Raw genomic sequence first — 24162 nt, 5'->3', positions numbered from 1 at the left:
CTGCCCCAGGTCCTGCCCCAGGTCAGTCCCTGGGTCATGCCATTGAGCTGCTACTGCTGGACACCTTGTACTTGTCTCCGCCATTGTGTCATCTGAGAAGACCCTTGTTGCGACCTGCAAGGATGGACATGGGGAACCTGTCTATGTAACGAGGGTCTTCTCAGCAAACCCTACAGTGGAGGCAGCTGCTGGGCATGTGGGGTCTGCCAGCTGTCACTGTGGGGTTTCCTAGAAACTCTATGGCAAACAGCTGGTCTTTTTAGATCAGGTAAAGTCCCCCTTGGGTTGGGATCAAGGTGGATCCAGTGGATCCATGTCTGGATTGGCTGGTTCCAGTCTGGAGCTAATGGTCTGTGTCATCCATACAGGATAACACATAGCTAGCAGGAGCATGGAGTGGGTCTTTTGGCCCATGTGTACAAGCCCAAAGTAGCACTGCTCCAAGTGACATCATATGGATTATTTAAAAATCTGTCTTTGTACCAACATGTCATCTGTTCTTATAAGCGGTTTTTCTCACCCAGCATCTCTTTTGCATTTCAGGATAAAGAGCCTTTGCGAACGATCCTTCTCAAGGATGTGCTGAAAGTACACGAATGCCTTGTCAAATCCGGGTATGACTTTTCTCTCCAGATGGACTTTCTCTTTGGTATGGTTAGCATTTCTTGAAAGGGCCTTTTCAGCTCATGTGGCAAACCAAAATATGACACCTGTATTTTTCTTTTTTGTGTGTGTGCTCTGTCATTTTGCTGAAGATAAAGGCCTCTCAAAATTCCCCACATTTATTTGTGGTTGTCAAAATTTGGTGGGAAGGATTGCAAAATATTCCTCAGGGCTCTGATGGGTTTCACCAGCAGCTTTTGGCATTAGATGGCCATAAGGTTGTAAGAGGCACAATATGGAATGAGTTCAAAGCCCAGAAGCTTTTACAGGTTGAATCTCCCTTATCCGTAAATCCAAAATTCAAAATTGTCCATATGAATAGCTAAGACAGAGATACTTTTGCTCTATGATAGTTCAGTGTACACAGACTTTGCTTCACGCACAGAATTCAGGCTATGTTTATAAGGTGTATATGAAGCATAAATAAATTTCAATGTTAGACTTGGGTCCTATCTCTATGGTATCTCATTATGTATATGAATATATCCCAAAATCCTAGAAAAATCCCAAAATCCCAAACACTTCTGGTCACAAGCATTTTGGATAAAGGCAACTCAACCTGTATCCAGACCTGGCCAATAGGAATGTTGATAAAAAGGTCATGATGGAAATAGGCCTATATATTGTTTAGAGGCTACCTGGGGAGTGGTTTGTTTTGTGTTCCAGAAGACATCTTTCTATAGAGAAAAATGTGTGCATGTTTGTGCTTGCGTTAACTTGGAGTATATAATGTCTTCACTATTGAAAGTCTCTTCTAAGATCGGTAGCCAAGATCCATTTAGGTGCAATGGATCCAATGTCAGACTTTCTTTTTCTGTCTTTCCAGTGACCTCCTAATGCGGGACAATCTCTTTGAAGTCACCACAAGCTATAGGACTTTCTATATCCAGGTAAAATTCAAATACACAGCCGTGTGATTCTGGAAAATCAACATGCAAAGGGATCTTGCAGCACTTTGAAACTAACTGAAAGAGAGAAGTTGGTTGCATGAGCTTTCAGAGACTTGAGTGTCTGAGGAAGAAGGCTTAAGTCTATGAAAGCTCATGCTACCAACTTCTCTCTTTCAGTTAGTCTCAAAGGAGCTGCAAAAGCTCTTTGTATATCGAGCTAAAATAACCACCATATAGAACTTTTAGCTTTTCCAACTATGATCATAGTTGGACTTGGTTATAGGGCAGATTCTTTGAAAGCTTTCTAGGGCTTCCTGAGAGATAAACTCTAAGGGCACCAGATCCCATCTGACTTTAAAAGCTAAGCAAAGCCAGCCTTGTTTAGTACTTGGATGCAAGGCCACCAAGGAAAAACTGGAACTGTAAGCTATATTTCAGAGGCAAAAACTGATAAAACCACCTCTTGAGTTTTCCTTGTCTAAGAAAACCCTATGAAATCCATGGGCTTGTCATAAGTCGACAGGGGACTCGAAGGTAAATGCACATACACTTGAATTAAAGGTTACCCATTTTGTACTTCCCAGAACTAAATGAGGACTCAAATGCAACTTATACTAGCAATCTGCACTTTTTTGCATTTTTGCTATCTGGTTAACCCTTTGGCCTTCCCATTTAAAACCATGCATCGAAAATACACGCACATTTCAAAAATATGTGCAACCATGCTTTAGTAAATGGAAAGGTTGAACATCCAAAAAATGTGCTCAGTTTGAAAAATGCAGGTGGGGAGGAAGGTACGTATTTCTGGGCAGAAAAGAAATGAAACAATGCTGTATGGATATGGCCAAAATCAGCTAGTGGTGGAAAAAGAAGAAGTCTCATGATCTTGAACTTGAGGGATTTTGTTGTTGTTGTGCGTCCTCGAGTCAAATTCAACTGACGCAACCCTATCCCAGGGTTTTCTTGGCAAGATCAGTTCAGAGGAGGTTTGCCATTACCTTCCTTTTGGGATGAGAAAGCATGGTTTGCCCGGAGTCACCCATCCTTATTCTTGACAGCCTGTAAAAATCTGTGAATTATGGCACAGAATCGTACAACGAAAGCATTCTCTGCAAACCTCTTGAAAACCAGGCTTCTGTATGGCTGTTCTTTCATTTAGATCGTATCAAAGTATGTGTCCTAGAACAACCCCGAGAAGCATCTTCAGCCTGTTTGACTCATTCTGTAATGAGTTAGTGTTGAAAGGGCTGCCTGGAGGTAGAGACAGAATTTAGAAAAGCCATATTTTTGGACTATAATCTCCACAGTCCCATGACTACCAAGGTTACTAGTCATTCTGGCTGGAGCGTGCCGAAAGCTGTGGTCCAAAAAGAATAGCTGTTTCAAGATCGGAATTGAGTCTTGCAAAGCCACCATTGTAGAAAAAATTCATATTGCCAGTGTATATTATGTCACTGAAAATGGATTCCTAGGAAGTTGGGCTGTATTTGTTTTTGAGTTTATTTTTCTAAGCAGTAAATTTATTTCTTGACAGTTAAACGCTGCTAAACAGGAAGCTTTTGCTGTCGGTCTTTCAAGCAGAAAGGGTGAATGAGGCGAGAGTTGGTAAACAGCTCCTTTGGGCCTCAGGGGGCTTAGCCTGCCAAAGGGATCCTGCCTTCGCCACAATTTCGTTTCCCCATTTCATCATATTTATAATGGTCATTATTTGTATAGGTGCAAATATATATATATATATATATATATATATATATATATATATATATATGGAGAACAGTAGCAGAGATGCTCCAGATGGTTACTTTTGGAGACATTTGGATATCATCTATGTGTTTTGGATGGGAGGTCCTTTCAGCACCAGCCAACATGACCAATTATCAGAAGTGATGGGAATTATAGTCCAGTAGCATCTGGAGGGTCCCAAACTGAGAAAGCATGAGTTCCAGCATACAGTATAGAGCAGTGCTTGGTACTCTCTAGACCCATGGTTTCCAAACTTTCATCCTCCATATGTTTTGGACTTCATCTTCCCAGAAGACCTAGTCACCTTAGTGAACAATCAGGAATTCTGCAAGTTGAAGTCCCAAACATCTGGAGGCCAAAAGTGTGGTCCAACCACTACTCTAAATATTTCCAGCCCTGGCCACACCATTGTATTGCTTTTGCATTACTATCTCATGCACACTGTGGGAAGGCAGAAAAACTCTGCCAATCCACTGGAAAGGAAGTTTCACCAATTTAATTAACTTGACCACTTATTGAGTTATATATGTCCTGACAAATATGAACACCAAGGAAGATCTGCGAGTGTGTTTGCAAGAGCGGGGATACACAGTGTACGCATGAGCTCTGGAGCAGCTTCCAAGAATACCGAAGTTGGCCTCTCCAAGGATGTAATAATTCTACTGCCCTTGGAAGATCTTGGATGGCACTGCGGCCGTTTGCTGTTTGTGCAGCTGTGTGTGAAATTGGATGGAGGACTTTTTAAAAAGAAAAACTAGTTTCACTGTAGTTCACACCCCTGCCCTTGGGGATACCAGGAAAGTGAAGAGTAGACTATTGGGGCAATGTGGGGCCAAGGGATGTTTTTAAAAACAGCTTGTGCAAAACAGATTTGTTTTGGGTGTGTGGATGTGTGTCTGCACACATCTGTCACGGAATCATGCTTGGCTGTGTTTTGTGCATCACTGAACCGTATGGTAGGCTCTTGTGCACGGGAACAAGCCTCACACAAGTCCAAATCCCTACTCAGCCATGAAGCTCTCTGGGTCACCCTGCGCCAGTCACACACTCAGCCTAAACCATCTCAGGGGTTTATCACACTGGGGCTAATTTTGGCATTAAAGAGAGATTAAAGCACATTTAAAGCATCCTGCAAATAAAGTGAAAAGGGTGAGTAATTGCGCTAACGATTATCATCCGCAGTTGCGGAAATAAAGTGATATCAGAAATGGATTGTCACTGAAATCCTGAAAGTAAAAAGATCCACATTAGTGCTTCTTTGTGACCACTTTCATGGCAGGTTTTGTGTGACATCATGTGAAATCATTTTGTGTAATTACACAATTTTTCCAGGATATTCACAGGGTAAACTGTTGATCTCCTTCGTGTGATCAACTCCTCAGAGGGGTTATTCTGGAAATAAAACCAAGGGAGACACAGATGGGTCCTCAAAGGTCCCCTTATAATTTTCTATTCCTTCTTTTATGCTCACAGTAACCCTGTGATGTAGAATTCAAAGATATAGCCATGTTACTCTGTATAATCAGTACATAGAAAGATCTTGTAGCACCTTTGAGACTAACTGAAAGAAAGAAGTTGGCAGCAGGAGCTTTCATAGACTAAAGTCTACTTCCTCAGACACATATCTGTGATGCAGGTTGTGTTGAGTTACATTTAGTAATTTGGATTTGGATGCCATCATGGTGTAAAGCATAAGAGGTTCCCAACCTTCAATCTTCCAGATGTTTTGGACTTCAGCTCCCATAATTTCTGACTATTGGCCAAATTAGCTGGGGCTTCTGGGATCTGAAGTCCAAAACAAATGGAGAGCCAAAAGTTGTGAACCACTGCTGCAGACTACAAAATATGAGCTGTAGAGAGCCAGCATAGTGTATTGGTTTGAGTGTTAGATGAGGATTCTTGCACATCCTAGGGAACCCATTGGGTGATCTTGGGCAAGTCCATGGTAGGTTTGCCTTAGGGTTGCCATAAATCAGAAATGGCTTGAAGGCACACAAGAACACAGCTTCCCCCAAACTGATGCGGTCATGTTGGATGGAGTTGATGGACGTTGTCCAATACATCCAGAGAGAACCAAGTTGGGGAACTCTGCTGTAACCACTATACCACAGGGTTTCTCCAGATCGATTCTTCACTGACAGACCAAGGACATCTACTGTCACTTGGTTTGCCCCATGCTGTGACAAGTAGTCAAAAATGACCAGAACTTTCCCTTCCGTAAATATTTGGGGTGTAGTCCTGCTATGACTTATGCGTGGGTGAACCTTGTTGACTTCAGTAGAACATTCACATGGGACCACAGCTTTCAGTCATTGTGAACAGCATGCTGTCCATCGGGAAGAGTGCTGTTTCCATTTCTCAGAAAGCAATGTTTACCCAAAGCTCATGAGGATTCGTTATTTTTCAAGGGGCTTGTGCTTTTCACCAAACAAACCAAATCTTTGCCCCTTTGAGGAAGTTTACATGGGCACAGCATTTTGTTTACATTGGAGCTTCGAAACCTTGCAAGATGTATAATGTGCATTTTGCTTGGTCTAGCAAAGGTATCACTGTCTTGTGGGTTTTGGATGATACTGTACTTTGCTTTGTGGCCAATGCGGCTACCCTGGGTATGTTTATACTGGGGGTATTGTGGCGGAAGAAGTTGGGGAGAAAGTTTAGAAAGCCTAACTAGTGAAAGATCTGGGATAGCAGTAGGAATGAAACCCCCCCCCCCCCCATATCTCTCATTCTAACAAGGGAAAACGAAAAGCCTTTCTCCTTGTAGAGCACATACAGCAAGAGTCTTTTGTGCATTTTGCAAAGTTATTTGCGTTTGTGGAGCAAATCTTTGTGCAAATTGTCACATTTCCCCCCCCACAAACTAGTATTTTGTGCTGTGTACCATCCGCTGCAAGAATGGTTTGGGTGTTGGGCTACGACTCTGGAGATCAGGGTTCGAATCCCAGCTCAGCCATGGAAACCCACTGGGTGACCTTGGGCAAGTCACACGCTCTCAGCCTCAGATGGAGGCAAAGTCAAACTCTCTCTGAAGAAACTTGCTACGAAAACCCCATGATAGGTTTGATTTATGGTCGCCATAAGTTGGAAATGACTTGAAGGCACACAGCAACGACAACAGCAACCAAATTTGGCTATGATACTGACTAGAGGCATTCAGTTCCTTAGCCATTGACTACAGTGTGTGTTAAGAAAGTATCATATACAAAGAGAAGGTTGTGACCATCTTTGCCAGCCTTCTCACATCAAAAGGTTTCCTGTATGGGTATGATTTTAAAAGGACATGTGGTGCCCTGGGAGGACCACTATAGATGCCAGCTTCTTCTGATCAAGGATATATTGTAGATTTAGAGAAACAGGCTTTGAAAAACAGCTTAGCATGACACACTATGTATATAACATAAGGGACTCTAGTCAGCTTAAAATAAACATTAAAAAATAAAATAAAAAAATAAGCATAACATCAAAGACGCACCAGAATTAGAACACATTACTCAGTCTGAGAGGCTCACGTTTTAGGAGTGATTTGAAAGGCATGTGTCTTCTTCCAGAACTGGGTGTAATTCTCCTGGGGTTCTTTTGGTGACTCTAAAATGACACATATTACTGCTATAGCATAAGCTTTATTGGTAGTGAATGATGCAGTAGATGGCTTCTTGTTGCTGTTGTTGTGTGCCTTCAATTTGTTTCTGATTTACAGCAACCTTAAGACGAACCTATCATGGGGTTTTCTTGGCAAGGTTTGCTGACAGGAGGTTTCCCATTGCCTTCCCCTGAGGCTGAGAGAGAGTTACTTGCCCAAGATCACCTTAGCTTGTGTGTTCTTCCCAATTAATAACCTTTTCCATCTTCACCTCACTCTGATGTTGCTTAGCCACATTTGTTCTGCTTTTCACCTGTGAAATGTTGGAATGGATCTGGGTCCCCTCTCGTCTGTTCTCCTTGAAAATAAAGGCAGCATCCCTTCACAGTACTAGGAACTGTTATCTACCAGTGTAGCTTTTGCAAGCTTTAGGCCATTGGCCATGATGCCATCACAACATCTGTTTTGAGAAGAAGCTGTCTGTCATGCACCAAAGGAAGGGTTGAGGGCAGGGGTGTAGTTTTGGGGGTGGCAAAATGAGGGCATTGCCATTTTTAAATAACAATTCTGACCCCATCCTATGAGATCTTCCTTCTGTCCCCAAATTTCTAGTATTAGAGAGGGTGAGACATTGAAAAGTGTTCATTTGCTGTGTTCTCATTCTCTCAGGTACCTTTGCCTGTGCCTTTTCTTTGGATCTCTAAACTGTATCCCAAAGTTTTAAATGACTGCAATGCTAGAAATTTTGGAGACTGAAGGAAAATGTCAGGAGTGGGAAAAGAAGGTGGTTTGAGTTTTAGACTAGGACACTAGGAGATTGGGGCTTGAATCATGTTTGATACCATTCATTGGGTAACTATGGGCAAGTCACACATTCTCATCTTAGAGGAAGGCAAGAGCAAACCCTCCCCTCAATAAACCTTGCCAAGAAAACCCTGTGATGAGGTCGCCATAAGTCAGAAATGATTTGAAGGCAAAGAATTCTTGCATGAGGATGCTATGCTGTCATTCCTGCCCCACCATCTGTGCCACCAGGCAAGGCACAAGAGACATGGGCAAATTCTGCAGTCAATAATTCATAGATTAGCCAGGACATTTTACAGTCCCAAGATTAATGTCTTCTATCATGTGCATTTCTCAGCTTTCAAGTTCCCACTGAGCCTGTGCATAGTTCAGCCCAGAGAGAGATGTGAGGATTTGGGCGGGGAGCATGATCTTTGTCTGGTGCCATCCCAGTCTCCATAATCATCTTTTTTCTTGCAGGCCTATAGCCCTGAGGACATGCATAGCTGGATCAAAGAAATCACGGGGGCGGTGCAGGCGCTCAAGTGCTGCCCCAGGGTAGGTCATATCCTTACTGCTTCCTGCATAGCATCAATTAATTTTCTGTGTTTGTTGTCTTAAGCAGACATCATCTGTTTTAATGTCTTGGATAAACAGTTGAGGGATAGCTCATTTCCAGGAGATGGCTTTCCAGCCTCTGGAGTTCTCCTGGAATGGGCAGCAGGAAGACTGGGGACAGCCATAGACTTGGTGTGATGGGAGCTGTATAGTCGCCCACGCCTTCCTACAGCTGCAGCATTGCCTCACTCTTCCTTGGAAAAGGACATCAAGCATGGTTTGAGGACCTAGAAACCGAACCTTAGATTAGAGGGCCAAGCACATTAATTGTTCATCGGATCAGTCACCCATTCCCACTCTCCACAATCCATTCTGGTCTATCTGAAGTATGTTTTTGATCAAAGGAATCCATTCTGCAAAACCATGTGCCATAGAAATCAGCAAAGCAAACTCAGTAGCTACACTCATCCTAGAAAGCAAATATAATGATATGATGATGATGATGATGATGATGATGATGATGATGATGATGATGATGATGAAAGTCAGCATATCTTTACTTTGTGAACCACTTTGGCCATTCAAGGGTGGTTCTAAAAGGATTCATTCAAAAGGATTGACCCGGCTTCAACCACTGGGGACCACAGTGCCATATGTAGTACCTTTAGAAAACTATTTGACTTCAAGGCAAATACTTGGAAAAGCTAATTTGCAGTGAGATGGAGATTGGAATAAGAACAACAAGGCAGACAGACACACACAGTTCTCTTTGTCAATGGGAGGGGAGCAGAGTTCTAATGTATGTCATGTATGGTACCTGACCCTGTGTCTTTCTCTTCTTCCTCCCCACTGTCCTTGGCCATCCTTGCAGGAAATGTCCTTGGTGAGGTCCATGTCTGTGAACAAACGCGGTAGCCCTTCTTCGCCCAGCTCAACCATCCCATCCATTGCGCAGCTGAAGCAGCTAGGAGAGGAGTCAAAGGTCCCTGGCAAGAGCCCTTCCACCTCCTGCTGGCTACCATGGATGCCAGTGCCACAGTCAGAAGGGAATCTTCCACCGGCGGCGGCACCGAAGGCCGGTCAGCTGAAAGACTTTGCGCCTCTGTTTTCTGAGCAAGCTGGCCGCACTTTGCAAAGCAGACGTCTACGGCACAGTTCCGAACCCCAGAACTTTAAAGATCACCCCTTTCCTTTTGACCTGGATGACGCAAACATCCGAACCTCGGACGTGTAACTCTGCAGAGCATGGTGGGGCTTGCAGGTGGCACTGGAGATAACTGTGATCCAAGCACAGGCCGTGCCAGGTGAATGTCTGCCAGCTTGCACCTGCTCAGGAAACCAGGAGGAACCACTGTAGTACTGTGAACTTGAGACTAGGGGAGGTCATGAAATGGGATCTCAAGCTTCATATTTTTCTTTACACCAAGCATCAATGAACCAGCAGCGCCCAGTTTAGTACTCTTGCTGGTCTACTGGGCTTACAAATGGTGCCACCTGTCCTTGCTTCTCTGTTAGCTTGAAGAAAGTTGACCACAGTCCTTCCCTTCATCAGATGGAGGTCTTATTGTCCAGGCGATGACCTGGTCTCTTCTGAGTGCAGTGTGCTTTGCTTTACTGGGAGATTCCTCCATCTAAAGAGAAAGGGGAGTCATGCTGCCAAATTAGTTTAGAAATGCTAGAAGAAGTATTGCTTTTGTGTGTGTGTGTGTGTGTCCCTCTCTCTGTCCCATCGCCATGAAAAGGCTCACTCACTGAAGTCATCTAGAGATTGACTGCAATGTGCTTAGTTGCACCCATCTTCTGTAATGGCGACACTGGCAGTCTAGCATGAATGCTTCACCTGTGGAGGAGCTGAGATTTCTCTTGTGTTAAAGGCTTAGACCTTTAAGGTACTTCTGACACTGTGACTTAGCAGCAAAAATGTGGAACCACTCACTTCTCCTATCAATTTACCTCTGTAGCTCTTTCAGCAAACACTGCACTGCCTTTTTGCAAGTGAGAGTCTTCTCTGCCTTTCAAGGAAATCAATATGGGAGAGATGAGATGCAAATGGCTTCTGGGCATCCTTCTGATGTGGCAAAGAATTGGAACATGGAGGAACGGCCAGAGACTGGTTGCTACTGGAGGGAAATCATCCGTAGCATTTATTTTGGCAGAAAACAGCCTTCTCCCACCTAGTGCCTTGCAGGTGTGTTGGATTACAACTCCCACAATGACATGCTGTATGAAGATGATGGAAATCATAACCCAACACATCCACGAGAGGGTTTGAGATGTCTAGCACAAATTTGGGGAAAGGAGTAAACTGAAGGAGAGAATGGAGCCTTTGCAAGATGACAACCTTCTGGATTCTTAAACTCTTGCAGACTCAGGGCCATAGCTTCCTTGACTGAGTCTATCCACCTGCAATGCAGTCTTCCTCTTTTCTTACTGTCTTCTGTCTTACCAAGCGATATTATTTTTTCCAGTATGTCTTCTCATGATGTGTCTAAAGTAAGACAGTCTCAGTTTAGCCATTTTGGCTTCTAGGGGGATTTCTTGCTTGATTTGCTCCAGAACCCATTTATTGGTCTTTTTTTTTTTTTACAGTCCACAGTATCTGAGAACTCTTCTCCAGCTTCACATTTCAAATGAGTTGAATTTCCTCCAAGCATCTTTCTTCCCAGCTGTGTCCACCTTTCACAGCCATACTCAGAGACTGGGAATAAGGTGCCATGGGCAATCCAAACTTCAGTGTTCAGTGAGGATCTTGTCTCGTTCTTTCGTTGCTGCCCTACCAAGTCCTCATCTTCTGGTTTTCATTTCCAGAGTAAAACACACTGTGATTATCTGACTCAAAATGTCCCATTCCTGTCCACTTTAGCTCACTCGCCCCAAGCATTGCAACGTTTGTCTGTTCCATTTCTTGTTTTAGTATTCATGCTTCCCACATTCCATGCTCCTATGTGTTGCATAGGAACACACCTTTCACCTCTGAGCACATCAACAGCTGGATATCTTTTCAGCTAGAGCCACAATGCTTCTCATAGTTGTCCTCTGCTTACCCCAGTAGCTCACTGAGTGTCAACCAATCTGGAAGTTTCTTCTTCTGGCACTATATCTTGTTTCGTTTTGGATTGTCTCATGATAAGGTTTTTATGGGGAAAGAAATTCAAGAGGGTCTTACCGTGTCTTCTATGACGTGGTTCTCAACCTTCCTAATGCCATGATCCTTTAATACAGTTCCTCATGTTGTAGTGACCCCCCAACCATAAAATCGTGGTGTCTCGGTTCCTAAGACCATTGGAAAGGTATGTTTTCTGATGGTCTTAGGCAACCCCTGTGAAAGGATCATTCGACCCCCAAAGGAGTCATGACCCACAGGTTCAGAACTGCTGGTCTATGCAGTACTAACAAGTGTTAGCTATGGTGCCACTGCTGTTGTCCCATAGATCTTCCGCCGGTGTCACCTTCCACTACTGATGCTGCCCAGTAGCTGTTTGGCACATTGAGTCTGAATCTTCGGTAAAATCCTGCCTGACATGGGAGGCCTTACATGCAACACTGCTGCTGTCAGCATAGCCTCTTGCCTCACAGAAGCATGCAATCCCATTGCCATGAATACAGTTGGGGATTGGTGTCCCTGTTTGGACGGTGTGGATCTAGATGTCGGGATCAAACCACAATGTTGAATACTTTGTTCAGCTATGCAAGAACTACTGTCTCATAAACTCTGTGAAGGTCTGTGGTAAGAATACACTCAGGTACGCACCCTTTTTATAGTGTTACATTGCAGCTGTTTCAGGAATGCAAAAGCTAGCTTTGTGTTGTAAGTGTGAAATGACTAGCATTGAGCCGGATTATTATTTTTAAACCATGCCTGGCATTAACCTGAAACAGCTTTTCAGCTGATATGTGAAACAGTAAGATACAGACAATTCAGGGTTGTGCATGTGCAAACCAAAAACCAGGGTCCATTTCACTCCAAATCTGCATCAACGAAAAGCTCAATTGCAGTCTTTAGACATTATACACAAATCAAGCAAATTGCTCCTGTTTTTCATATTTGCCTCATTGGTTCTGTTAACAGTAGACATATCTACACAGGCGATTTTACATTGGTTTTGCCTGACCTTTGTGTGGCCAAAGGCCCAATTCGAGTGCATACTGTCTTCACATAGGAAGGCCAGTTCTGCACCACATCCGGACCATTTGTGCCTTAATCCAGTTTTTAAAAACTCGCCATTTACTCTGGGTCTTCCAAAGTCACAAGATGCCCAGCCATGTGGTCAGCGCTGGGTGCCTTATTTTCATGTCCATCCAGGACTCATAAGCCCCAGCCAGCATACTTTTGGTGCCAAACAAAACCATACCTCTACCTTTGCTGTATTTCCACAGAATTTCAGCACACACCACAACAGCAAAGGAAATTGTGTGCTTTGCTACTGAATTATGGTGCACACAGCAAAATAATAATAATAATAATAATAATAATAATAATAATAATAATAATAATAATAATGTCACATCAGCTTTAGAGATTTGGAAATGTTCCCGCATTGCACCTTTTTGCTTTTCCTTTCCTATGAATGGCTCAAGTGAGATGGCATCCTGCCACCATTCCGTTTTTTGCGTGTGAAAATCAAAATGAAGGTGGAAGAAGCAGTGGAAAAACACAAAAAGGGTCACATTCAGAAGATGAATTCTCCCTAAAACTTTGTGTTTGGGGGGAGAACAAGTGCAGGGTAAATGTCTGAGAAGCACCTTGTGTACAAAACTTGTTAAAAGGTCATTGTGGACTTTGCCAGGAACTATGAAGAAACTATGAAAATGCACTGGACTCAATGGAGTGGTCTTGGACCAGCTTGGCCTACTTTTTCTTTTAGGTAGCAAAATGGAAATGTATATTTAACCAACGGTAATGTTTGTTTTTGAAATTGCCTTTGTTTGCACTAATGTATAGTATCACCAGAGTATTTTTAACACTGACCAGCTTATTAAGTTAGCCAATGTTGTTTTTTTTCTGGAAGTCCTTGTCTGTTTTTTAAACACGTAAAGCATTATCCACCGTTGCTATTCCAAAGCTTTCCCTGGCTCCATTACTCCTTACCTTCGAACAGCTAAAATCAACAGTTGCTTTGCTAGGAACAAAGAAAAATTTGGCTACTTTGGGAATACCTACATACAAAATAGGCTTATGAGTCCCATACTGTCCTTTTCGTACCCATAAAAACCACTGGGAGACTGTTTCAAGCCCACATGCAGCACCATCTGCACAGTCCTATTAAGTCAATGGAGACTCATCTCCAATGTCTGTATGTGAGATTGCTGTCTACTCTTAATTCAAAATCAAAATTCAGTAGAATTTATTTCAAATGGAAACAAAAGCATGTCTAAAGTTAAGGTTTGATGCTGTTCTTGTGTGTCTTCAAGTCATTTCTGACTTATGGTGACCCTAAGGCAGTGATGCCCAAACTATGGCCCTCCAGGTGTTTTGGACTTCATATCCCAGAATCCTAAACCATTGACTAAGGTGGCTGAGGATTCTGGGAGCTGAAGTCCAAAACAACTGGAGGGCCAGAGTTTGGACATCACTGCCCTAAAGCAAACCTATCACTGGGTTTTCTTGGCAAGATTTGTTCAGAGGAGGCTGAGAGAGTGTAACTTGCCCAAAGTCACCCAGTGGGTTTCCATGGCTGAGCTGGGCATCAAGCCCTAGTCTCCAGGAGTCATAGTCCAAACAATTCCAAACTGGAATCACTAAATAATTTAAACAAGATAAAAACATATAAAGCAACTCAATCAAGTTGAAACCACTTAGGCTGCATCTGTACTGCAGAAATAATCCAGCCATGGTTCAATGCTATGGCATTCTAGGAATTGTAGTTCTGTGAGATATTTAGACTTCTCTGCCAGAGAGCTCTGGTGAACCCTGGACTCCTAGAGTCCTAGTCCAGCACTCAAACCACTAACCCCACTGGCCCTGGCCATTGTGTGCCTTCAAGTTGCCTGTCAACTTATGGGAACCCCATTAATGTCATCAGGTTTTCTTAGGCGAGGAATCCTCAGCGGGGGTTTTGCCAGTGTCTTATTCTGAAATATAGCCTATAGAACCTGGTATTCATTGGCAGTCTCCCATCCAGTACTAACCAGGGCTCATGCTGCTTAGCTTCCAAGATCAGATGGGATCTGGTGCCTTTGGGGTATTTGGGCCTTGTAGTAAAAAGAAAGCAACCATCCTATTTCTCAAAAGTAACTAAACTACTTCCCCTTTCAAGTGGGATATTTTAACGGGAATTCTACAATCTACTGGACAAAGGTACAAAAAGCATTCTCCTGTTTTAGCGTCAGCTCAACATCAGAACACGAGGCAGCAGTGTGAGACAGAGCACAAAACAATACATAAACTTTGTGTTATTCCTCTTCCATCGTGTGGTGAGGACGGCCAAGATCCTCCGTTGCTTCAGCGTACCATAAACATCTGCCATCAGACTTACATTAAGCAGTCCTTATCCTGAAAACCAAAATAGCACAAAGTATGTGGATGAATGGTCAATGGTTATGGCTGGCAACCCATTGTGCAACTTCCTATACACAAAGATGGTGCAGAAAGGCAATGTGCATTCATGTGTTACCCTGCTTAAATGCATTACCACATGCACAATGGCCCCAAATGTGCAATGGCTTACACCGCTGTCATCTGGATACAACTGTTGCACATTGTTCCCCCAAAATCACTCTGCGTGTGTTCTGCAACTGATGTCTAAGTAAGTTACAGAATGCAGCCATTTGCTGTAACTAAATTAGTTTTTGGTGATGTTGCATATGTCCAACTTATATGACCCTGTCATGGGGCTTTCTTAGCCAGATTTGTTCGAAGGGGTTTGCTATAGCCTTCCTTTGAGGCTGGGAGAGTGTGACTGGCCCGATGGGTGTCCATGGCTAAGTGGGGATCGAACCTTGCTCTTCTGGAGCCTTAGCCCAACATTCAAACCATTACTGACCTTTGTTCCCATTCTAACAACCAACAACTGCATGGATGACCAAATTCTAATATTACCAAATTCCCTGAACCCCAAATTCTAATATTCTAATATTAGAAAAGGGGAGAGAATTCCCTCTCTCTAGCCACTCACTGTGCTAAGGCTATGCTAGCTGGGGGATTCTGGGAGTTGTAGTCCAAAAGAGCAACTTCTGCAGATTCTAAAGGATCATTCAATAACATTTCCAGGATCATGTTGCACAGCGGCTGTTTCCTGCACTTTTGACTATCTATAAGCCACTTTGTCCACTAAGCCAAGCCAAGACACTTGGGGAAAAAGCCAGGCAAGGCTCATTGAAGCTAATCCAAGTTTATTTGGTTTAACTGGACCTACCGATCAAGCTGTAACAACTTTTCCCTTCTGGCCAAACCTCTGCTCAGTGGGTTCGAGGAAAAAACAAACCAATCCATCATCGACGCCAGGGGTTTTGCCTTTTATTCATAAAGAAAGCTTTGAAGTAGCCTTTGCAGGGATAAGACTCGGCTGCAAATTGCACTCCTGTAGAGAAAAAACGATGTTTTAGTTTTATTTTCCTAGAGCAAAATACAGTGCAGCGCAGTGACTTGTTGATCTGGTAAAATGGTGTGACTAGCTTAGTGTGCGTTTTCTTTCAACTTTGCTTTAAAAAAAACCCCTACAAACATTATCTTATGTAGGAAAGCTCTCCATGAAGTTGTAAGTTGTTTAAATGTAATGATAAATAAATAATAAATGTCATTATCTGTCCACTGCTGGAAACAGTGAGAAATATAGTCCTTGGCCAAGATGGCCCTAAGGCCTTATGTGTATGCTATGCATTTTTGCAAGGAAGATGAAGAAGAAGAAACAACGCCAGGAGCAAACTCTTCTAGAACATGGCCACATACTCCGAAAAACTCACTAAAAACTATGGATGCCAGCCATGAAAAACTTCCACTTCATAATAATGATGATGATGATGATGATGATGATGATGATGATGATGATGACATTAACAATACATTTTAATTTTCAAGCCATGGCTGGTAGAATCTGTGGATGCAGAAGCCATGCATACAGAAGGCCAACTGTATAGCTTTGAAAGCTTGCAACAAATATATATTGTGCATTTGGGTTGGCTAAGAAAGGTATCACTGATGGATTTTTGTTTGCATACAGGCACCAGAAGCCATTTGATCTTGGAAGCAAAGCAACCCCAGGCTGGCCTTAGAGTCCACACAGCACTTGGGAAAAAGGTGCCCACCCAAAAAAGGCACAACCCAGCCTGCTTAGGATGCCATCCCCGCCTCTCTTGGCACCGATGGAGAGGCATGCCAGCCTTTAAAAAGCGACCATGGGAGGGAAGCAGCAGCTGGCAGACTCTTCCTCCTGGCTGCTCCAAGGATGCCCAGCTAGCTCCCTTGGCACCACCTTGGCACCCCTTTAAACTCCGACAGCCATGCCTGGGTTTCATCATAGACGTCGGATAGCGATGCCAAGGCAGTGGGTACTGGCATTGCTTTTCCCTTTCTCCCTCCTCTTCCTTCCTGGGCTGCTGGCACAGCCTTGCCCAGCGGTGTGCCAACCCTCCCGGTGCCCTCCACAATCGCCCCAAGCCTGCCAAGCCCTCGGGGGGCACCTGAGGCCGGACAGGTGTGGCTGTTGCTGGGAATGTACCCAGGGAGAGGGGCAGCCTTGTGGCCCTGGAGGTCTCTGTGGCCCTGGGCTCTTCTGCCAAAAGGCCAATGGCAGGGGCAGGGGCATTTGCACCTGTGCCCACTCCCAGATGCCAGTCTGTGGGAATGACAGGAAGACCTACCGCAGCCTGTGCCACCTGCGGGCAGAGAACCAGGCACTGAGGCGCCGACAGGACCAGCTGCCCATCATCCCCGTCCAGAAGGGACCCTGCGGAGAGAAAGGTACCTTCTTCTTGCCTTGGCTTTCATAGGGGATGGGTGGGTTGTGGTCCTACAAGGGTCCCAAAAGGCCCTGCAGAAGAAGCCAAGAGAGGCTGGCAAAGGTGGTGGCACCCAGGGTGCAAGGATCAAGCCAAAAGGAAAAGCTCAAAAGCACAAAGCCATTAGATGATGGTCCCAAAAACTTTGATGTCTCTCTCTAGTGAGGCTTGTCTGGGGAGGGCTGAGAGTTCTCATGTTGGAAGATAACAATCTGGCTCCAATCCTGCAGAAATCCTCCACTTTGAGACCACTTCAACTGCCTTGGCTAAATGCTAGTGGAATCCTGGGATCTATAGTTTATTGTGGCATCACAGCTCTCTTGGCAGACAGAAGTAGTCTTTAGGCTAGGAAAGCTCCTGCTGCCAACTTCTTTCTTTCAGTGAGTCTCCAAGGTGCTGCAAGATCTCTTTGCAGACTGATTCCACAGACTTTGAATTCCTAGAAGCAGTCTGGAGAGAGATCTTGTAGCCCCTTGGAGACTAACGGAAAGAAAGAAGTTGGCAGCAGGAGCTTGCCTAGACTAAAGTCTACTTCCTCAGATGCATTTGGCTTCCACTCCACCAAAAGCATCTGAGGAAGTAGACTGAAGTCTAGGAAAGCTCCTGCTGCCAACTTCTTTCTTTCATCGAGTTTCCAAGGGGCTACAAGAGCTCTCTACAGACTAATTCCACAGACAAACATGGCTATAGCTTTGAATTCCTAGAAATAGCATAGAGATCCATGGAATCTGGGGGTTTGTCATTTGTTGTGGCACCAGAACTCTCCGACAGAGAAGGTGAAATATCTCACAAAACAACAAGTTCCAGAATCCCATAGCATAAAGCCATGGCAGTTAAAGCAGTGTCAAACTGCATCAATTCTGCAGCATGGATGCAGCCCCAGATGCCCTTCTACACTGGCTTGGATGAGTAGTGGACATATGTGTTGTTCTGCAGATGTCCTGGACCCTAAGAGCCTGAGGTACAGGTTCAATTTCATAGCCGACGTGGTGGAGAAGATTGCTCCTGCCGTTGTGCATTTGGAACTGTTCCGCAGGTAAGAGAAGCTCTGTCTGGAGCAGAAGAGGTAGCCCCTAGCTTCCATGTTAATATGATCACGAAACTGCTCTGGATCTTAATCTATCCAAGCTATCCAAGAGGCAATACTAATGTTGGGTGTCGCGATTCCCAGAACCCTTAGCAATCTTGGCCAATAGTCTGGGATTCTGGGAGCTGAAGTCCCAAACACCTGGAAGACCAGAGTATGGGAATCTAGCCACCCAGGGAGGCAAAATGAAGGTTTGTTGTTGTGTGTGCCTTCAAGTTGTTTCCGACTTATGGCAAACCTATCATGGGGTTTTCTGGGCCGGAGAATATGTGGGTTTCCATGGTTGAGTGCGGATCAAACGCTGATTTCAAGTGTCATGGTCCAAACCATGACATGACGCTGGCCCTCAAAATAAGGATATTGCCCCCAAATAAAAATTCTGTTCCCTTAAATTAAAACTTCCTTCCGCCTCCCAATTTCTAACACTGCAGTAACTTAAAACCTTAGTTAAGTATTCTGTTTGTGTACATCGAAACATTAGAAAGCACTATCTCATCTACGCATGTGGACAATTTTGGATGTTGGAGTATTTTGGAATTCCAGATAAGGGAGACTCAACCTGTACTGCCTCTAATTCTATATTTGATGTTTTGCTAACTTGACCAGTACCAGTTGTTAAATCGGTGGTTGTTGTTGTTCTGCTCCTGGGGCAGAGTTCCTTACACGAACAAAGAAATCCTGGTCTCCAGCGGTTCGGGTTTCATTGTGTCTGAAGATGGCCTGATTATCACCAATGCCCACGTTCTCACCAACAAGCAGAGGATCAAAGTGGAGCTCAAGAACGGCCACCAGTTTGATGCCAAAGTCAAAGAGGTCGACCACAAACTGGACATTGCCCTGATCAAAATAGACACCGATGTAAGTATGGCTGCTTTTCCCGGACAGGTTTGTCCTGGTGTTCAAAGGTCCCAAACACACTGCAGAAATAATCCATAGTCTTAAATTCTTCCAGAACACGGCCTCATAGCCCCCAAAACCCAAAAAAAACGATGGATGCCAGCCATGAAAGCCTTCGACTTCACAGAAATAATCCAGTTTGAAACCACTTTAACTGCTCAGGTTCAGTGCTAGTGAATTCTAGGAGCTGTAGTTTTATGAGAGTCAGAGAGCTCTGGTGCCACAGTAAACTACAGTTTTCAGGATCCCCTAACACTGATCCAGGGCAGTTAAAGTGGTCTAAAACTGGATTATTTCTGCAGTGTATTGTGGAACAAACTTTACTTAGCCTTGCAAAGAAGTCTGCTCAGGTTCCTGGCTCTGAAGACTATCCACTCATGTTATAGATCACAAGAAACAGTTTTAGCTTCCTCGCCTGCAGGCGGTTTTGGAATGCCACAGGTAACCAGGTGAGCGGTGGCTTAAAAGCCTGATTCCTTTTTTGCTGTTTTTGTCTGTGCAGATGAAACTGCCAGTGCTCCTTTTGGGCAGGTCCTCTGATCTTCGTCCGGGGGAGTTTGTGGTGGCCCTGGGGAGTCCTTTCTCCTTGCAGAACACAGTGACCACAGGAATTGTGAGCAGCACACAGAGGGACGGCAAGGAGCTGGGGCTGAAGGACTCCGACATGGAGTACATCCAGACCGATGCCATTATCAATGTAAGAGACTCACATGGGAGCCTTCCCTGAAATGTTGCTTTGTTGTTGTGTGCCCTCAAATCATTTCCGACTTACGGCGACCCTGAGTCGAACCTATTACAGGGGTTTCTTGGCATGTTTCTTCAGAGGAGGTTTGCCATTGCCAACCTCTGAGGGTGAGAGTCAGTGGATTTACATGGCCAAGCCGGGATTCGAACCCTGGACTCCAGAATTGTATTCACTCAGACCACAATGTCACATTGACTCTCATTGGGGAATCATTGTGGGGGGAGGCAGGTCATATACCATACATGATTTTTAATACTGGGTTGGTCCCCTCTGTTGTCCTTCTACCAGCATTTGCTATGCTGCACTTTTTCAACTCCTATGCGCTCAGTTCAGTTCATTGTTTTATAATGCACACCAAAGGGGGGAAATTGCTGGTCCCCCAAACCTAAAAAAGCACTGTGGCAAAGCATAGCTCTTCTTGTCTTTAAAATATACTGGCTCCAAGGGACACTGAATTGAATGTTGGTACATTCTCCAAGGAATGCTGCATTTGGACAGACTGGTTAACCTCCCAATTCTGTTCTTCCTTCCAGTATGGAAATTCTGGCGGGCCCTTGGTAAACTTGGTAAGGCATCCTTTCTTTCCTCTTACTCCTTACTTAAATATTATATACATGTACTAGAGCATGTCTTTTTCTTCATTGTTCCTCCAGCATCTGTCACATTTGCTGCAGTTAGAATAGCATTTGTACTTTCTTCTGAGTGTCTGTGGTTCACACCTATGGGTCATTTTGTACCCTGTGCTGCTACATGTTTAGAAATGTCTAGAGCTAGGTAATGCTTTTGGTGGGAACCCCATCCTCTGTCATGTTCAAAACTGGCACTTTCCCCACTCAGTCTTACTTCCTTTTCATCCATCACAGTAACAGAATCATAAAGGACTCTCCTTCTTGGCTGTTGCATCACACAATTGACTCACATTTAACTTGCGGCCTGTGTTGTTGTTAGCTGCCTTGGGTCCCACTTTGGGAGAAAGGCGGGATAAAAATAAAATAAAAGATCCTGTGTCTTCATTTCAGGATGGAGAAGTCATTGGGATGAACACTCTGAAAGTTACAGCCGGCATCTCCTTCGCCATTCCTTCAGATCGAATCCGTCAGTTCCTGGAAGACTCACACAACCGTCAGGAGAAAGGTTAGTGGAACAAGAGGAAAACCATTCCCAGTCCTGTGAGATGTGTATACAGCACACAACTATACATGTGTGTAGACACAGAAACACAGCAGTGTAGTGAAGAGGGTTGGATTGGATGGCCTTTGCGGTCTCTTCCAACTCTATGATCCAAAGGCTGGGGCTGCATGCGAAAGGGATCCAACTTTTGGCTGGAATCACATATGCTCCAATGTAGTGTAAAGGTTCTGTGTGCAGGATTCTGCTTATGGCTTCCCTGTCACTACCCTTAGGACTCACAGTTGTATTACCATAGCACATTGCCATAGCACTCTGTTGTTGGTGGAGAGCGTAAGGTGGATGGGAATCAGAGAATTGTGTGACTGTGTCCTGATAGACACAGGCCGAGGACTTCTTCTTGCAGGATCCAGTGGGATCATCCAAAGGTCTCAGGTAATGTCCTTGGTCTGCATCTGGCTTTGGAGACATTGCCAGATGCTCCTCTGATCCCCTCCCCTCTCCACCAGCAATGGCATGGCTGTGAGGATGGGGTGCCATCACAGAACAGAGGGGAATCCAGGAGTCGATGGAGTACAAGAGAATATCACCTCCCAGACATAAAAAAAGACATACACCGGCATAAAGGGGAATTATCCCTGCATGTGTCACTAACAAGATGTCAGCCACTTTGTGTCATTTTTGTTTGCATGTCTGAGAGTGCGTCCAACCTTTTTCCTTTCTAGGGAAGAGCAAAACCAAGAAGAAGTATCTAGGACTCCGAATGCTCCCTCTTAGTTTCAAGTAAGTCTTTGGATCTTGTCTCCTGCATTTCCCTCACCAGTTTGGATGTTGCATAGGTTGCAGCCACTGACTAATGGCTTGAATGTCTGAAACTGCCAGCCTTTAAGCAGCACAGAAACTGGCAAGGCAGCTCTCCTGGCAGAGAAGGTTTTGCTGCCTGCCTTTATCCGTTACCATTTTGCCCCTTCCGCCATGTGGCTGCTACCCACAAAGGCCTGCTTACACCGGCAAAGAGAATTGCAGCTTCTGTGTTTGGAGTGGGTTGCCATACTCTTTGACTGCTGGTCACCTTTTGCTCTCTTTTCCAGTCTTATCCGTGAGTTGAGGCGAAGGGACCGGAATTTCCCAGACCTGATCCCTGGGGTTGGTGTCTACGTCTATGAGGTGATTCCAGGAACGGCCGCTGAAAGGTAAAATGTTGGAATATGTGATGATCTGCCCCATGTTCTTGAATTGCAATAGAAACTGGGTGCATTGTGGATTTGGAAGTGCTTCTCTCATGCCTCCTTTCTCTGACTGCAGCAGTCCTGTGTTGCCAACCCAAGTTTTTCAGGAAAGGAATTGGATGTGATGCAGGTCTTCTTTGTAAGGCTTGTATGTTAACTTAGTTGGAGGCCAACTTAAAATAATTCTAACAATGAGAGTACCTAAGCCTTTTGCTATTTCTGCCAAAGGGGTTCCACCAATGGGAACTGCTACCCCAAAATTCAATTTTTCATGGATTTTTATCTCTCTGGTTTTGGTTACAGTGCTGGCCTGGAAGACGGTGATGTCATTATAGCAATCAATGGGAAAACAGTCACTTCAACTCGCGATGTCACGGAAGGTGTACAGAACAATGACACCCTTGCCATTGTGGTGCGGCGAGGAAATGAAGACCTCATCCTGACAGTCACACCGGACGAAATTGATTAAAAGTTGCCTTTCTGAAGCAAAAGCATTGTGTTAGAATCTCAAATGAATCTGTAAGAAACTTGGCAGTTGGAGAGTGTACAACTTCTTCCAGTTTTCTCCTACATGCAGATCTAATAATCCAACAGGAAAAGGGATGAAACTGTTGGGAGTTTTAAAAATTCCATTTGTACAAATGAGAGTTGGATCTAGTAATGCAGGGCAGGAGGTGCCCTGAACATTGCCTTTCTCTGCATGGCAAGAGATTAACCCAATTCCTCCAGTTTTATAGCGGACCAGCTACACAACACTACAGGCCAAATGCAAGGCAGCCAAACATGTTTAAGGCAGGATATATCCAGATTGTTCCAAGCAGTCCTGCCCTTTTTAATAAAAGCATTTTACTCGTGAGATTCGGGGAACTGCAGCCTTCAAAAGTAGTTTTTCAAGTTCAGGGTAAAAGTCTCTAGCCCCTTTGCATTAATGGATGTTCCTTCCAAGCCCTAGTAATCAAAGGTAAACTATCATGGCTGAGCATTTGCAAAGGATTTTATGATCTAATTTTATCACTTGCAGTTGGTACTGCTTGGCCATCTAGGAGTACCCACTCCTAGGAGTACCTACTTAGAGTACCCACTCTCATGCCATTTCCAATGTTTTAAAGCAACAGAATTTTAAAGGTCTCAGATTAAAGATTAATGTGCATAAACATTTTAAGTTTAGGCTTTGGGACCTATCAACTTTAATTTCCTCAAGCCACTCCATTTAGCCAACAGAGCAAAATGGGAGCATATTTTAAATTACATCGCCATGTCTCTAATGATGTTCCTTCACCAGTGGCAACAACACTGCAAAGTTGGGGATAACTATGCCTCCTCCAAATCTTCTCTGGATATTTGGGGGACTCTGGGGTTGCATGGGAATGATAGAGAAGTGTCACACACGAGCAGACATGAGTTCATGTGTCTTTGGATGCTTCCAAGTATTTTTAAGACTGCAGACAAGTCTAAAATGATAAACTCTGACACCCAGTGGCTGTAATTCAACATCCCCTCAGCATTGCATAAATATTCATGTGCAATGTACTCTTCTCCCAATTTACTAAAAAGCCCCTGCAGCTGCCCTGCACGGCTGTTCTGTGCTTCATGCCACAAAAGCAGGAGCACAAAGCTATCTATATCTCTGAAACCAGATGCAAAATGGTGGCATCAGTGCTCAGAACTTTTGGGGTCCTCTGGGGGTCTCAACATGTCTGACTGAGGGGAAATAGCCAGACACTTCTGCAATCCTGCTTACTTGCCACGAAGAATGGAATGGCCAGAGTGGTGGTGGGGAATTTGGGGTGCTGGGGAGGAAAGGAAGGAATAGCAACCCAGCACCCAAAATATACATCCACATGCATAAGGGACACTTGAATGTTCAGATGTTCCTAAGAGGATGTCAGCCAATGAGAAAATGTTACAATCTCAAGCTT

The 24162-nt window shown here is 44.3% G+C and overlaps 2 protein-coding genes across 3 annotated transcripts in view; both read left to right on the top strand.

Annotated features, from left to right (window-relative positions):
- The window catches only part of PLEKHA2 (pleckstrin homology domain containing A2), a 41516-nt gene extending 28327 nt beyond the window's left edge, over nt 1–13189 (top strand). For both annotated transcript variants that reach the window (XM_089537957.1, XM_089537956.1), the window contains exons 9-12: nt 544–614; nt 1490–1553; nt 8143–8220; nt 9092–13189. In XM_089537957.1, coding sequence (XP_089394083.1) covers nt 544–614; nt 1490–1553; nt 8143–8220; nt 9092–9454 — 576 coding nt within the window. In that variant the 3' untranslated portion in view covers nt 9455–13189. The remainder of the gene's footprint in view (nt 1–543; nt 615–1489; nt 1554–8142; nt 8221–9091) is intronic.
- Nucleotides 13190–16169: 2980 nt separating this feature from the next.
- Nucleotides 16170–22712, top strand: HTRA4 (HtrA serine peptidase 4). Its single transcript, XM_089537680.1, has 9 exons — nt 16170–17119; nt 18094–18193; nt 18898–19102; nt 19644–19838; nt 20420–20452; nt 20906–21020; nt 21740–21797; nt 22106–22207; nt 22547–22712. Exons 1-9 carry the CDS (start codon nt 16660–16662, stop codon nt 22710–22712), a joined length of 1434 nt encoding a protein of 477 aa, XP_089393806.1. The 5' UTR covers nt 16170–16659.
- The last annotated feature ends 1450 nt before the right edge of the window (nt 22713–24162 follow it).

This window comes from Sceloporus occidentalis, unplaced genomic scaffold (genome assembly GCF_023333645.1).
Source record: "Sceloporus occidentalis isolate IW3139 unplaced genomic scaffold, rSceOcc1.0.p SCAF_9, whole genome shotgun sequence".
Classification (NCBI taxonomy): domain Eukaryota; kingdom Metazoa; phylum Chordata; class Lepidosauria; order Squamata; family Phrynosomatidae; genus Sceloporus; species Sceloporus occidentalis.
This window is presented reverse-complemented; position numbering and strand designations above follow the sequence as displayed.